This window comes from Indicator indicator, chromosome 2 (assembly GCF_027791375.1).
Source record: "Indicator indicator isolate 239-I01 chromosome 2, UM_Iind_1.1, whole genome shotgun sequence".
Taxonomy (NCBI): Eukaryota; Metazoa; Chordata; class Aves; order Piciformes; family Indicatoridae; genus Indicator; species Indicator indicator.
Window position 1 is genome coordinate 27,256,392 of NC_072011.1, and position 14,065 is coordinate 27,270,456.

At 39.3% G+C, this 14,065-nt stretch overlaps 1 protein-coding gene across 2 annotated transcripts in view; it reads right to left on the bottom strand.

The window, feature by feature from the left end:
- Positions 1–14,065, bottom strand: part of RPS6KA2 (ribosomal protein S6 kinase A2) — a 291,646-nt gene that overhangs the window by 79,181 nt on the left and 198,400 nt on the right. For both annotated transcript variants that reach the window (XM_054399265.1, XM_054399264.1), the window contains 2 exons: positions 11,174–11,290; positions 6,598–6,679 (listed from right to left, as the gene is read on the bottom strand). In XM_054399265.1, coding sequence (XP_054255240.1) covers positions 6,598–6,679; positions 11,174–11,290 — 199 coding nt within the window. The remainder of the gene's footprint in view (positions 1–6,597; positions 6,680–11,173; positions 11,291–14,065) is intronic.

Sequence of the window (14,065 nt, forward strand, 5' to 3'; positions counted from 1 at the left end):
CTGTGTTGTACCAAGCAAAACCCACAAACACAGGTGCACTCAATGTCTTGATAGCAAAGTCTGAAACTTTGTCTTAAGCCTGTGACTACACTAGCAAGCAGTGTGGTGCAGCCAACAATCTATGGAAAGTACCAATGGGTGCTGGGACCTGAGGTTGCCCCACACTTGATGTCACACTTTGGTCCCATGGCCTGAATGCCCATGAGAGCCTGAAGGGCACTGAGTTTGCTGCTAGTTTAGTTTCATCAAGAGGCAAGACAGATTGTGTGCCCTGGAACTGGTGTGCCTGGCAAATCAAGTGAATGGAGATGAAGGGAAGAATTGCTTCAAAAGCTCAGTTCAAGCCCAAACAGCAATGCTGTTGGATGCCAGGACTCCCATCACAGTTTTTGCTACATCACTGAACTTTGTATGGAGAAAGCTGGGGTTTGCTTCTGTGCCCCCTTTGGGGAGAAAGAAACAAAGGTATTTCAGGCAGCAACATACTAAGCTGCTGAAGCTGCATTCCAGACAAATGTACAACTATATAGTATGCTGTGTTTTTTTTTTCATTACTGTAATGGCAGAGTTGTATTGGAACAAATGTGTGGATGGGAGAAAATTAGGCACTATTGCTGCATTTACCTACAGCATGTATGACAAGTGTGTGCTCTTATGTGACTCACAGCTAGAAAGATGGGGAGGTTGATTATAATTTCTACCAGTATTTAGGTGAAGATTTAATAATCCTGTGCTTCACAGGACAATAGGAAGAACTTGCTATGTAGCAACCTGAGCAACATTTTTTATCAAGGTGACACTACACAGAACCTAACAGCCAAAATTTTCATGAAGAAAAATTTCGGCACTTAGGAAAACCCCCATGCAGAACAAAAATGTTTTGTGTAAAAACAAACTAGCCAAAATGCATCTTTGCTACAAAGCAGATAGTATTTTAATACCCATTTTAATATCCATTCATTTCTTGAATGTATTAATAGTGAAAATTTATGCCTGACAAAAGGATCTTCGTGATGCCCTTGGCATTGTGAAGAGACTGTAACGTAATCAGGACTTCATGCAATGAGGAGTCCTACATGGCTTGAACAGAAACAGATAATAAAATCTTTAAGTGATGCATGTTCAGTTTAGCAGGGTCCAAATGGTGACCCAAGAGCATTTCTGTGTGGCTGAGAACATACTGACTAAGCTAATCTTCGTGTTTCAGAATCACTTGTGAAATATACATAGGAAGCACACAGAAGTTGCTATTTCCTTCCTTCTTGCATTGAAAATTTAGTATATGGCTATTTGTGGAGAGCGCTGAGCCTGTGTCTCAATTGTGTCTTCAAGAGCACTTCCACGTCCAGTAATGTTTTCCTTTGAGCTCAGAAACCTGACATCTGAAGAGTTAAAATTCTCAGTGTAAAGAAGCCATGTGTATCCAGCAGTTCCCAAGGCTTCAGAGCATGTGGCCTTGTTTATAAAGAGCATGACAAGGGGACCTCTGCTGTAGGGTCTGGAATCAGAGGAAACTGGATGTGTGGCCAGAACTTCCCTGGTGAATTGTTTAAAGAGGGTAATAAGAGGCCTAGAAGGGTATAAAAAGCTCATTAAGAAAATATAATAACCCCAAATTGAGTGAATAACAGGGACTCTCACCAAACACAGGGGCTGAAAAAATTAGCACAAGACACCTTGGAAATCTCAGCATCAAAAAGATTTTTTTTTTTCTGAGATGAAGGCTCTTTCTGTGTCCTTCCTTGTAAGGTTAAACTGCCCTATTTTAATTTTTTTTTAAATTTTATATTAATTTTTTCCCATTCAAACCAGAAGAAAACCACTGGAGTTCAGTATCTTAGGTCTAAACACCAGTCATGACAGGGAAACTGAGTTGTATACAGAGGAAAACTGAAGCTGCCACTTCAATTACTGTCCAAACAGGGTAGCCACTTCTACAGTTTTATCAACAGTTTATATAGAAACCACAGTCCACACGGTGATATCTAAGTTAGTTGTTATTTAGTGTATAACTAATATTATTGAATCTACATCCCCAAGAGCACGACACGCTCTCTGTGAGTCACTACAGCTGCTCACCACTTACTGCATTTATAACCACTGCACGCACTCAGCACAACTTAAACCCATAAGCCTACTGGCTTAGACTGAGGGGATCATAAACCCCAAAGCACTTCAGAGCTTTTGACAATGCAGAGTATCATTTCTAAATCCTATAAGCAGAAACAGGTAGACTCTCTCAGTTCTCAGGGTCAGAGAGCTTCCAGTACTGAGATTTACACAGCCCATTACCAACAAGATGGGCAGATGCAATCTACTTCATCGTGACCCATCACATAAGCTTCACTAGAGCATCACTGTAATGTTTACAAAGTTTGTAAGCATTATGCCAGTGAATTATGACTTCATGCTGCTTTCTCTAAAGTGGCATATGGAGGGATGGGACTTTGATTTTCAGGCTCTAGAGGTAGCCCTTACATCCCAACACAGCAACCTGTTGTGGATTTATGGGTGCTTTACAGGTGTGTAATGAGGCTTACACTGTAAGCAATCTAAACAGCTCTTGTTCATGGAATGCTGAAGCACATCCAGTAAAGCCAATGGAGCCTAAGACACCATGGGAGAAATACTGAGTGAACTGAAATAATCAGCCTGTCCTTTCTTCTGTCCCAGCATTGCTGGTGAATACAAGGCACACACATACACAGAATAAACTGTCCCTGTTTTCTTTCTGTTCTCTCAGCTTCACAGTGTGTTCAGGCCAGGCAGTCAAGGCTCACTGATACATGTCTGTGAGTTTTCAATCATATGGATTAAATGTATTATCTTTCCATTTTTTATCTAAAAATCAGATTTTCAAGAAAAAGTTTTAAAAAATTACAGTGTAATGAAGATACAAAAGCAACATATTAAGAAGGTGGTACCCCATAGTATTATCTAATGCCATTCTGAAAAGCAAAATTTCATTCTTGACAGGTATTTGTGTAGTGATAGGACTAGGGGGAATGGATCCAAGCTGGAGGAGGGTAGATTTAGATTAGACATTAGGAAGAAGTTCTTCACCATAAGGGTGGTGAGACACTGGAATATGTTGCCCAGGGAGGTGGTGGAAGCCCCATCCCTGGATGTTTTTAAGGCCAGGTTGGATGTGGCTCTCGGCAACCTAATATAGTGTGAGGTGTCCCTGCCCATGGCATGGGGGTTGGACTCAATGATCTCCAGAGGTCACTTCGAACCCCTATGATTCTGTGATTTAAGTGCTTAAATATCTTTGAGTACCTGGACCACCCAAAAGAGTTTATTTGCAAAGGTAGCTATTAGAATATTGTAATTTAATAAATAGTGTTTCAAAGTCAGATGAGTTAGAGTTATGCACATAGGCAGCCTTCTATCTGATGTATCTGCCATCTGGCACCTGAGTGACACAGCATTCTCAAACATTTTGGACAAAGTTCTCCTAGAATTAATAATTAGAATGAAACATTTGTCTAGTTTCTTCAGGAAGTTCTCTGATTTAAAAAACAGATACCCACAATCTCTTGCAAAAGGAAAATGAGGCATGAGGCAAAGAAATTTGTGTGTGATACTCTCATTTACAACCAAGAAGAGCAGTGACCTTTCTCAGTTTCAAGGATCCATGTTGTTATCTGTGCTTATTCAGATATACTTTACATTTAATATAAACAACCATGAGGTAAAGATCAATTTTATTTCCACAAACATTTGTGTGTATAGCTTATGCCTCTGCAAATATTTACAGTCTAAGACAGAATATTTTGGAATCCAGTTCTCCCCTCACAGCAAGAATGGTTCTGCTGTTTTTTCCACATCTTTTTCAAGCTTAAAACCAGACATGCAATTGATCTAAAAAACCTCCTTTTTTATCAAGCAACTTTTTTGAGCTCTAAATGCTGGAGGAGTGCTGTTTCTGATTGCTGCACCCTTCTTATACCACACTTTGCTGTCAGGATCACACTAACAAGGGACAGCTACTCTAGAAAGAGGTAGGAGACAGCACACTCACTGAAGGAAGCACAGGTTTGTACTTCTGCTGTTTCTGAAACACTACCTGCCTGCCACAGCCATAGTAAAGCTCCTGGGATAGTAAAACCTTCATCAGGATCCCATATGGTTGTTCTTCAGAGCGAGGTACAAAGCTAGTTTTCTCTCATCACTCCTGAAGGCATTTAACATTCTGCTATGATATTTAGGGCTGTGTGGCAATGCCAATGGCACTGGCACCAAGAGTTTTAACTTTCCTGCTCCATTCTGCACTGTTAGGAAGCAAAATCATTCAGAAATGAGTCTCATAGCATACATTTTGTCTGTAAATATTGAACACAGCATTAACAAGTAGTGATGGCTTTGTTCCCATTACTTGACGTAGTGACAAATACTTCACATTGGAGTGACTTCCAGCCTTTTTGAGTGTAAGTAGGCAGCAACAATTTGTCACTCATTTAAAAGACCAAAGGAAGCGGTCAGGAACATTATCTCTGTGCCAAAAGTTACATGAAAGCTCACTGACAGCAATCATCACTGTTGCTAGTCTCACTTGCCCTGTGTCAATGGAGTTTTAGCTTTATTTTTATACTTGGAGTTAAATAGCTATCAAGTTTAATTTATTTGCAGAAACTAGTGTGGACAAATTAGTTTCTACCAATGTGCCAATTATCTTGAGATTACTGAGAAATCCAGAGCTACCAGTCACAGAGGTAAGTCATTTGACCGGGAGAGAAATGCAATCCAGCAAAATCACAAAGCAGCCTCATCTTTTGCATCTTGTTACCCATGCTTGAGAAGACAAGCTGTAATGGCCAAGGGAGGACAGAGACAATTATTTCGTGGTATAACAAAGTGAGCAACTGCAACTACTGGGGGCAGCTAGAGATGCCTGTGGAACTGAGGTTAAACCACTTGGAGTAGTTCAAAATCACCATGTAAGTTTTGAGATTCCCTAAAATACTGCCATAATACAGATTTATTGTCTTTTTCCCAGTGGCATCTTAACACTACAGATTTAGCTATCAAACGTTAAGCAAAAATTGTCTGCTTGGGGATGCCAAAGAAACCCTCCCCCAAGACTCTTTCTGCTCAACACAGCTTGGAATTATACATAAAAAGGGAGAGAATAGATAGTTTTCATCTTAGGTGAAAAGTTGCGGGCTCCTGCGAGAAACCAAAACAAGCCTCTGGCACACGCTGAGAACAGAGGGATCACACAATCCCTCCTCAGATGCTGTAACAGGCAGGAGATGGCTTTCCCTGTGGGAAGGCTCTGAGTGTTGAGTTAAGCTCATTTTGGGTACTACAGGGTCCTACTCTTGACTGAATAGTTGCATATATACAGACACGACCTCTTACCTTTTATGCATTATACGCAGTACTATTTAAGTGGTTATTTGCACCACACTCTTCTCCAGAACAAATTTTCACATCCACATTTCAAATAAAAAGATCAGCAAACCAGCACTGCTTCAAAAGAGTATTTCTTCGAAAAGGTTTTCTTAGAGGAAAGGATTATGCAAACACCTGGTTTGCCACTTCCTTATTTTGATTAGTACTCAGGAGAGGTGATATGTCTGCCTGCCACCACCTGCTGTAACTCTTACCTTGCAATTACCAGTAGCCTCTTTCTTCTTCTAGTTCCCCAATTGAGGGAACTAATTGCTAAAGCAATTTAGATTTTTTTCAAGCCATCAGAACTTGCTCAAAATTATCTCTCTTCACATTAGGACATAAATTTAGGCACTATACTGCATTAAGTAAACCCATATGTTCCAAGAAAGAGCAAAAAACTACTCTGAGCAAAGTGAATGCTGTTCACCTTATTTGCAAAAAGTATCAGGCTATTGATGGGAAAAAACAAAGTAGAGTGCTAGGTCAGGAAAACAAGACAGCTTGATCTTCCTAACTCTATGGAGGAACAAACAGTAAGGACTTCAGCTGAGACAGAACTTTGATTTTCAATCCTGTGTTTTACTAGAAATTTCTTTTTCATCTGAGTGAGACAGTAGCAGTCAGTGGCTCCAGAAGAGGACTTAAAACATCAGTCATTTGGCACCAGCATACTACAGACCACACACTGACTGGTCATGAGCTAGGAAACAGCATGTTCTCAACAAACTCAGAATAACTTCTCACACATTAAAATATACTCTCCTGAATTTTCAGGCACAGAGTGAGAAGCACTAGATGGAAGGTCAGTACTTTTCCTTCTGCCTACTAGGAGCCATATTCTACTTCAGCAATATCTTTACTAAAAAATACTTCAGCTTACTTAAGCAACAGAAAGATACTGCCACTGAGATACAAACTAATATATGTGCATCAGAAGTCCTATAGACAAACCCAAGAAAGTCAGCATGCAAGTGGAAAACTCCAAAGCCCTGGCTTCTTGCTCCCACACTGCAGAAGCAACATTTTTTGGCATGTTTCTTTTAGAACATTCACTACAGTGAGGCAGAATTTTGAAGGCTGGTGGAGACAGTTATGCACTCATATACTACAAGACAGCAGCAATGCAAAAAATGGCAAGAAAAGTAAATAACACAGTAGCACAGAAACAGGGACTGCAGCCATTGTCCCAGTCCTCACCTTTCAGAGTTGCCTTCTTTAGTACCTTCATGGCATAAAGCTGACCCGCATCAGATCCTTTGATCTTCCTCACTAGAAATACCTGTAAAAAGCACATGTCTTGTGTAGATGAGTAATTAACTTCCAGTTACAAGTCTTGCTGCCTTTGAGAGAGGAATAGATACTACACAATTCAGGAAATCTAATGAAAATTATTGGCCCAAAGTACTTCATATATGTTTCACCTGCAATTGGTTAAGCTAGCTCTGGAAAAAAGTTTTAAAACTTTACCGCAGTGCACCTGCAGGATGGCCAAGGGATCAGGCCCAGCCAATACAGATTCAGGAGGGACAGGTCCAGCCTGACAAACCTTATCTCCTTTTATGACCAGGTGAGTCTCCTGGTGGATGTGGGGAAGGCTGTGGATGTGGTCTACCTGGACTTCAGCAAGGCCTTTGACACTGTCCCCCACAGCAAACTCTTGGCCAAGCTGTCAGCCCGTGGCTTGGACAGCAGCACTCTGCGCTGGGTTAAGAACTGGCTGCAGGGCTGTTAACTAAAGATAGTTTTACCTGATGTAGTCTCCCATGCTATTTCTTCTGATAGTGTAAATTTCTAATTGAAATAAAATAAAATTGTGAGTAAGACTGTGTGTCTTCTTTTACCCTGTGCAGCTATTTCTTGTCTGCCCCTGATGCCTCTGATTACTGGAGGGGTAGAGAACAAAGTATTAAGTCATACAATTTAGTCTTTATAAGATTTTCACCATTTTAATAATTAAAAATAAGAAACCAAATCTTTTAGCTGATTCCCAGGACTCTTTGTCTGCTGAGGTCAGAAATACCAGACAGTAGTGTACTTTTTTTTTTTTTTTAATAATTTTTTAATTTCAGCACCTGTGTTACTGGACAGAAGCAGAAGTAAAGCCACATGCAGAAATGAATATAAGCCCACTTATAAAGATAGGAATTAACAAAGGCTAAGCAGAATTATATAACTAATGAATATTTAGTTGGCTTACAAAAATATTTGGCAATTATTTTATTCACTGCCTGTTCAGGAACCATGCAGCTTTGTTAACTCTGTCCACCCAAAATATTAAAAGCTGCAAAAAAAAAAAAAAAACAGAAAGGAGGAAGTCTGTTTCTAGCACTTTATTTGCAAGTTGAAAGGCTCTTCCCCCTGAAAAAAAATCCATAAGCTTATTATGATTTTTTCTAACACCCTTTGAGGAAAGATTTGTGGGGAGGGAGAATAACTTTTAACAACCAGGTAGAGAAGCCAGGGGTGGGGGGGAAGGGGGAAATAAAAAGAGTTAATTCCCTCTCAAAAACTTAACCAGATTTCTTATATCTGACAGCATCACTGCTACAGGACTTCCACAATATGATCTGATATGTTTTTGGTGAGACTCTCTTTCACAAAACGTTTCCTGTGCACATGAGATACCCACAGTCCTTCAGCCAAGCTGCTCTAACTAGTTGAGCTTGGGCATGTTTCCCAGTTCCTAGTCCAATGAACATACAAATACCTCCACTGCTCACAACTGTAGGAACAAATGATGAAATCTGGATGCAACATAAGGCTTTCTGAAGTGTTTTCATTAACAATCATGTTAAATTAAGCACAACTGCTCCAGCATTAACAGGAAGTCAATTCATTTAGAAGTTCAGCTAGAGAGAGAAATGTTGGGATATTTTCCTATCCATCCCAAGTGAAAGTTTTTTTTTTTTGTTTAATTGCATTAAAAGTTAGGAGAAATTCAAGCTTGCCCAAGCACTAGATTTTCAGGTGTATTCTGTAGAAATGGTTATGGAATCTTTATCCAAAAAAACTTGTAGTTTTAGACTACGCCTTTAAAATGTTTTCACAGAAAGTAGTAGAAAGTAAATAAATCACTATTGGGTGTAAAAATGAAAATAATGACAGTTCTAAACAATCCCATTGGAGAGATAAGGGACTTCTTAAACTTGTACCAAAACAATCTAGCTCTCTCTTCTTCTTGCCTCTTCACTGTGGGAGAGACAACTCGCTTCTGCTCGACCTTGACTGCACCGTTTTGGCTAAGTCTAACAAATTATCTCTCTGCTCCTTGCTCTTGTCACTTTTGTATACAATGGGGTTGGAGAGGGTAGGGAGAGAGAAGCTACTAGCTTCTCCAGGTCTTTGGCCAGGGTGGTCCTTGTGCTGTTTATCAATTGTAAATGACTGTAAATATTGTAAATACTTTATATTTTGTACATATTCATTTCATTTCATTGTAGATTGTAGTTTTGCTTGTAAACACAGCTTTCATTTGCTTCCAACTGAGCTGGTCTGGCAAATTTAATGTTGGGGGCAGGGGAGGAATTTTCAACCCACCCCAAAACTAAACCCCAAACGTTCAAGATAATGAAGACAATAACTTTAACCTATACTGCACACAGAATGGCACAGCATGCTGAATCTGCAGAAATACTAGGCTGCAGTTCTAGAAATACCTTATCTGCCATGTAATCTTGCAAAGCTTGTAATACTCATATTGTTGTAACAAGCAAAACAATCCATTTATGTTACTAGTGATTAGTCAGCTGTTCCCTGTAGCACCTGATTCATTCCCTCCAAAGAGATGAATCAAGAACACTGTGTGCTCTTTCAGAGGACATCAAATTAATCATCAAACCAAAAAGGAAACAGAACTAATTAAAATGCATTGTAGAGCAAACTGATATTGTCCTTCTGATTAATCTTAAAGGTAAAGTTACATTTTTTTCTTGAAACCACCAAGTTGTCCTGAAGTGCTTACTCAACTGATTAGATTAGTTACACTATCCTAGTTTGCCAGAACAGTACAGGCATGTGGCTGAGCACCACTTTCAGTTTTCTAGTCTGATGTGCATGCAAGTACCTCGGGTTATTTGTATGGGAAATAGCAAAACTCCCTTAGGAGCAACTGGTATATTACCCAAATCCTGGCCTAGAAAAGCAAGTGCTGTGACTTTCAAGAGCATTGAGAGCAGTCCCACTGACACCGAAGACATGCTGTCTAACCCTGCGAGAAATTATTCAGGCCTCCGTTGAACAGCTTGAAAATCAGCCAGTTTGCATCCCTTAACACTCGGGCTGGAAACTTTAGATCAAATACTAAGGTGATGAAAATTTACATGGCTGGGGAGTGCATAAGAAACAGAGAGCAGACTTCCTTCACCCATGTCTTTGCTGCTTTGGGGAGTTTACTGGCTTGTTTCACTTAAGATACAGAAAGTGATCTGTAATTACACAGACTTCCAAACAGGTTAGATGTCCACACTCACACTGATACCTCTGTGAACTAAGTGGAGCATGTCCCAGAAATTGTATGTCCTTTTGGGAAGTGGTGGCAGGGACTAGGCATTTTGCTTATAAAATCCCTACAGTTATAAGGCTGACACAGATAGTTAATAATTAAGTATATCAGTACAACCAACCATAGCCATTTTGAGTGGTTTGATTTTTCACATTGCTCTAATATTTAAAACTCAAATATGATTACTGTGCTCTCAAAAAATTACCTATATCAAAACTTTTTAGTGAATGCTAACTTTCCAAATATCTCTCACCTCAGGAAACTTCTAGCACACTTGTTTATCAACATTATTCTAGAATAGTCAAGAAGTTGACAAATACTCTCATTTTCACTTCTTTCAAGAATAAAACTAAGGGAATAGAAACTAAATTCATTGGTAAGGCGCTCAGCTTTGTTCTGGTACTTCAGCAGCTTCTAGGTATGTCAGTCCTTCAAGTTAGCCAGAATGATGCACCACTGAACTGAAGGCTGGGAACTAATTTTTTTTAAACTCTACAAAACAATATACTTTAAATGATAAGGACTTCAATGCCTGGCTTAAATTAGGCTCACTGTTCTACACAGTTCAAACTCTATTTAAACTGAACTGACTCCTCCCTCTTTCTTTCCCTCCAACTTTCCTTCCTATTCTCATTTCCAATTGACACACCCTGCTGAAGAATAATTCTTCTTTGAGATTAAGAAAAGTCTTGGATTTAAGATAAAAATATTTCTCCACAAATTAGGTTTTTGTTGTACAGGTAGGGTTTCTTCTGCCCATGCTCTCACCTGAACAATTGTTCTCTTCAGCACTGTGGTCTTCTCAGTAAAGTGTACTAGCTTCCAAGTGTCAGCTAAAGAGCAGTCAGGGACTTGAAATGAGTTTGAAACTCCATTTGCCCTCAGTGGAAATTGCCCAGCTAGCTTTCTTAAGCCTTTGAAAGTAGTGTTTACATCCTTGAACTAAGCAGCAGTGGGCACTCACCTCCCTGGTGGGTAGGATGGAAAGAGGGAGAGGCGAGCTGATTTTATGAACAGTGATGTTCACTAATGCTCACTGGTGCTCATTAGTCCAGGTCCAGAGCCATAAGCACTATATCCGAAACTGTTTTATATACAGGAATTCAACCAGAAAATGAATGTGCTATTAAAATGAAGACAGAAAGGGTTTGGGCTTACTTATCTCCCTTTAAAATGGAATTCATATATAGTGTTACCAGTATAAATAAATTCAGAGAAAGGACATGACATTTTCAGTGTTGCTTTAGGAGATTAGATGGCATTAAAAATTACCTTTCCATATGAACCTTGTCCTAATACTTTGAGCAGCTCAAACTGAGAAGGATCTGCTTTTTCAAAACCTTCCTTCACATGATGACTGATGTCTATTTCCTTCACGATACCGTCTTCCTGCAAAGGAAACCACAGAAACCAAAATCACCAAATCAGAGCTGTTATCCTAAGGAAACATATTGCTTATTAAAATCTCTTCTTCTGTGATTCTATAATCACATATGAAAGTTTGGAAACAGAAATAAATGCATGTCCCAATATTCTCTCTGTCTTGGGAGGGCAATGTCAGGACATTCAGGCCTGCTGTTTCTGCAAGGTGAAACGCAAAAATGCACTGCAGAGCTTGGTGAGCCTATCACGCACCTTGCTAACAGTGTCAGGTGCACAAATCTGTTCTACAAAGGCCTCAGAACACTTCTCTCCACATACTTTGTCTCTAAAATACTAATTTAAATCCATTTTAAAAAGCTCCCTTAACCTTAAGCAGCAATTCTTATGAGTAGGCAATAAAGAAAAGGGATTGCTAAAAGCACCACTCCTTATTTACTGCAAGTTAACCTACTGGTAACCTAAACAGAAAACAAATTAATAATTTAGAATGTGAAAATAGGGTGGTGGTGGGAGGAAGAATGACACACTTACTTGCAGGAATTAACTTTAAACATTTCTGATTTTCTGGGTTCCTTTATTAAAATATTTCCCATTGTCAATAGATGTACATTCCTCAAAGATATCAGCTGAGCTAAGACTTTTTTTTTCTCTTTTTTTTTTTTTTTAAGTTATGACATATGGCATTTGTTTTAGCTGTTTCTTTTATGTTTTTATGGCATTCTCTTCTAAAAAGAGCGTGACTGGGTCATATGAGACCCAGAGGGACTACACAGAGTTTGCAGCAACCTAGAAAGTCATTGAGCTGAAGAGACCTGGAAGAAAAGACTTGCTCTTCAAGGACACAGTAGTGAGAAAAGATAATATTTAAGTGTTGGTTTGTTCCTTTAGTGTTTTTTACACCTACATGCCCAGGGAGGCTGTGGAGCCACCATCCCTGGAGGTTTTCAAGAAGTGTGTAGATGTGGTGCTTCAGGATATAGTTTAGTGGTCATGGTAGTTGGGTTACAGTTGGACTTAATGATCTTCAAGGTCCTCTCCAACCTTAACAATTCTTTCTTTTTTTCCCCTTTTTTCCCCCCCACCCCCCGTTCAAATTCCTTGTTCTAACTTCTCTACAACTAAATGGTGGATTTTGAGCACAAAATCTTTTTGCTTCATCTCCTAGGTCAAAGCTCACTTAGGAATAGTTCAGAATATGTCTGTACCCAGAAGAAATCATTAGAATGTCATTTTTCCCCAAGGAAGTACCTTGATAAAGCCTGGAATTATATATATACATTTTTTTTTCTTTCTTAAAATATAGCACAAAGGAAATAGAAATAACATCCTAAAATGAAAATGCTTTCACAAAAACATTTGGCCAAAACACACTCATTTACTGAACAGAGATAAATTTGATTGCCTTCTCCAGAAAAAAGGCTGTTACCTTCTACCAGGTGCAATTCACCTGATACATGGTCAGCATTACCCAGACTGCTGTCTATAACATAGCTTCATCCTTCCTCTTCCCTGCCCTGTCTCTTTACATGCATGTGCTTTGGAACAGATATTATATCCTCTTCTTGGTTTGGAAAGCTTCCTCTACTTTGTGCATGCTACCAGAGTCATGAAAAATAATCATAATCTGATAGCAATTCATTTTTCTGATCCTACTTCCTCTAGTTTAAGGTTTGCCTGAAAGGAATCACTTGGACCAAATGACCAGTTTTCATAGTCTGCACCAACTTCAGAAAACACCATGTAGGTTTTCTAAGTACAGAACTGTCTGGATTGCTCTTTTTTTTCCCCTTTCATTTCTGTGGGAGACGTTTCTTCTAGGCAAGAGAAACAATAGTAAACTGATACAGATTTTATATACAATATTAGGGGAAAACAAAGATTAAAAAAGGTGGAAAAAATGGGGGACAGAGGGGAAGAAATGAGATATTTCCTAAGGAAATCAGGAATTACCTACATGCTACTAGCAAAGACTCCACCAAGTTCTGAGGTGAGGAGCTTGTGTATTCATGTACATGAATCTTTTGGTAAGCAGCCTGTCACTTACCACTTGCACACTGGTAAGAATATTACTTCAAGCTTAGCTCACCCTGCTGCACTGCATCTTAGGTATAGTGTCTGGACCACAGTGCTCCCACACATCTTGTTTAGTGGTTACTTGCTAAGGCTAAAACTAACTTTCTATAGTCAGGCTCCTGAACCATCTCTACACCAGATCTCATATGCTTAGGAGTTTGTTCACCAGTGAGCAAATACAGAGCTTGGGAGGGCTAGTTTCTGCAGGCCAGTCTCTGTGTGTGAACATTAATGACAGCTATCATAGGATGAAAAAACTGCATGATATTTTCTCAAGTCAGTGCAGACTGAGTGTATCCAGTCAGTCAGTTTCATGATTTTGCCCATCTGTTTTGCACTGAAGCACAACACGAGGGCCAGCCACTGCAACCAGGTGAAGCAGGGCATGGATTCACATTTTGAATTCTCTTCATGACACAAAGCTCTACAAAAGAGAAGTTAATCCAAACTTTGTGTTCACCAGATATCCTCCTTAGATTTACTCCTTACTTGAGCTGACACCTTGACTTTAAAAATTGTGGATGAGATATACCACAAACAGCAAAACTCTTTCAAATTCAGTTAGATTGCATTTCAGCCTGAACCATGGAATCACTTCAGCTGCATTCACAAGTTTAAATGATGAGTGATTTTTAATTTGTTCATTCATATTAGTCATCAAAGTCACAGGCCTACAACTTGTTTCTCATTGTATTATTAAATTTAATA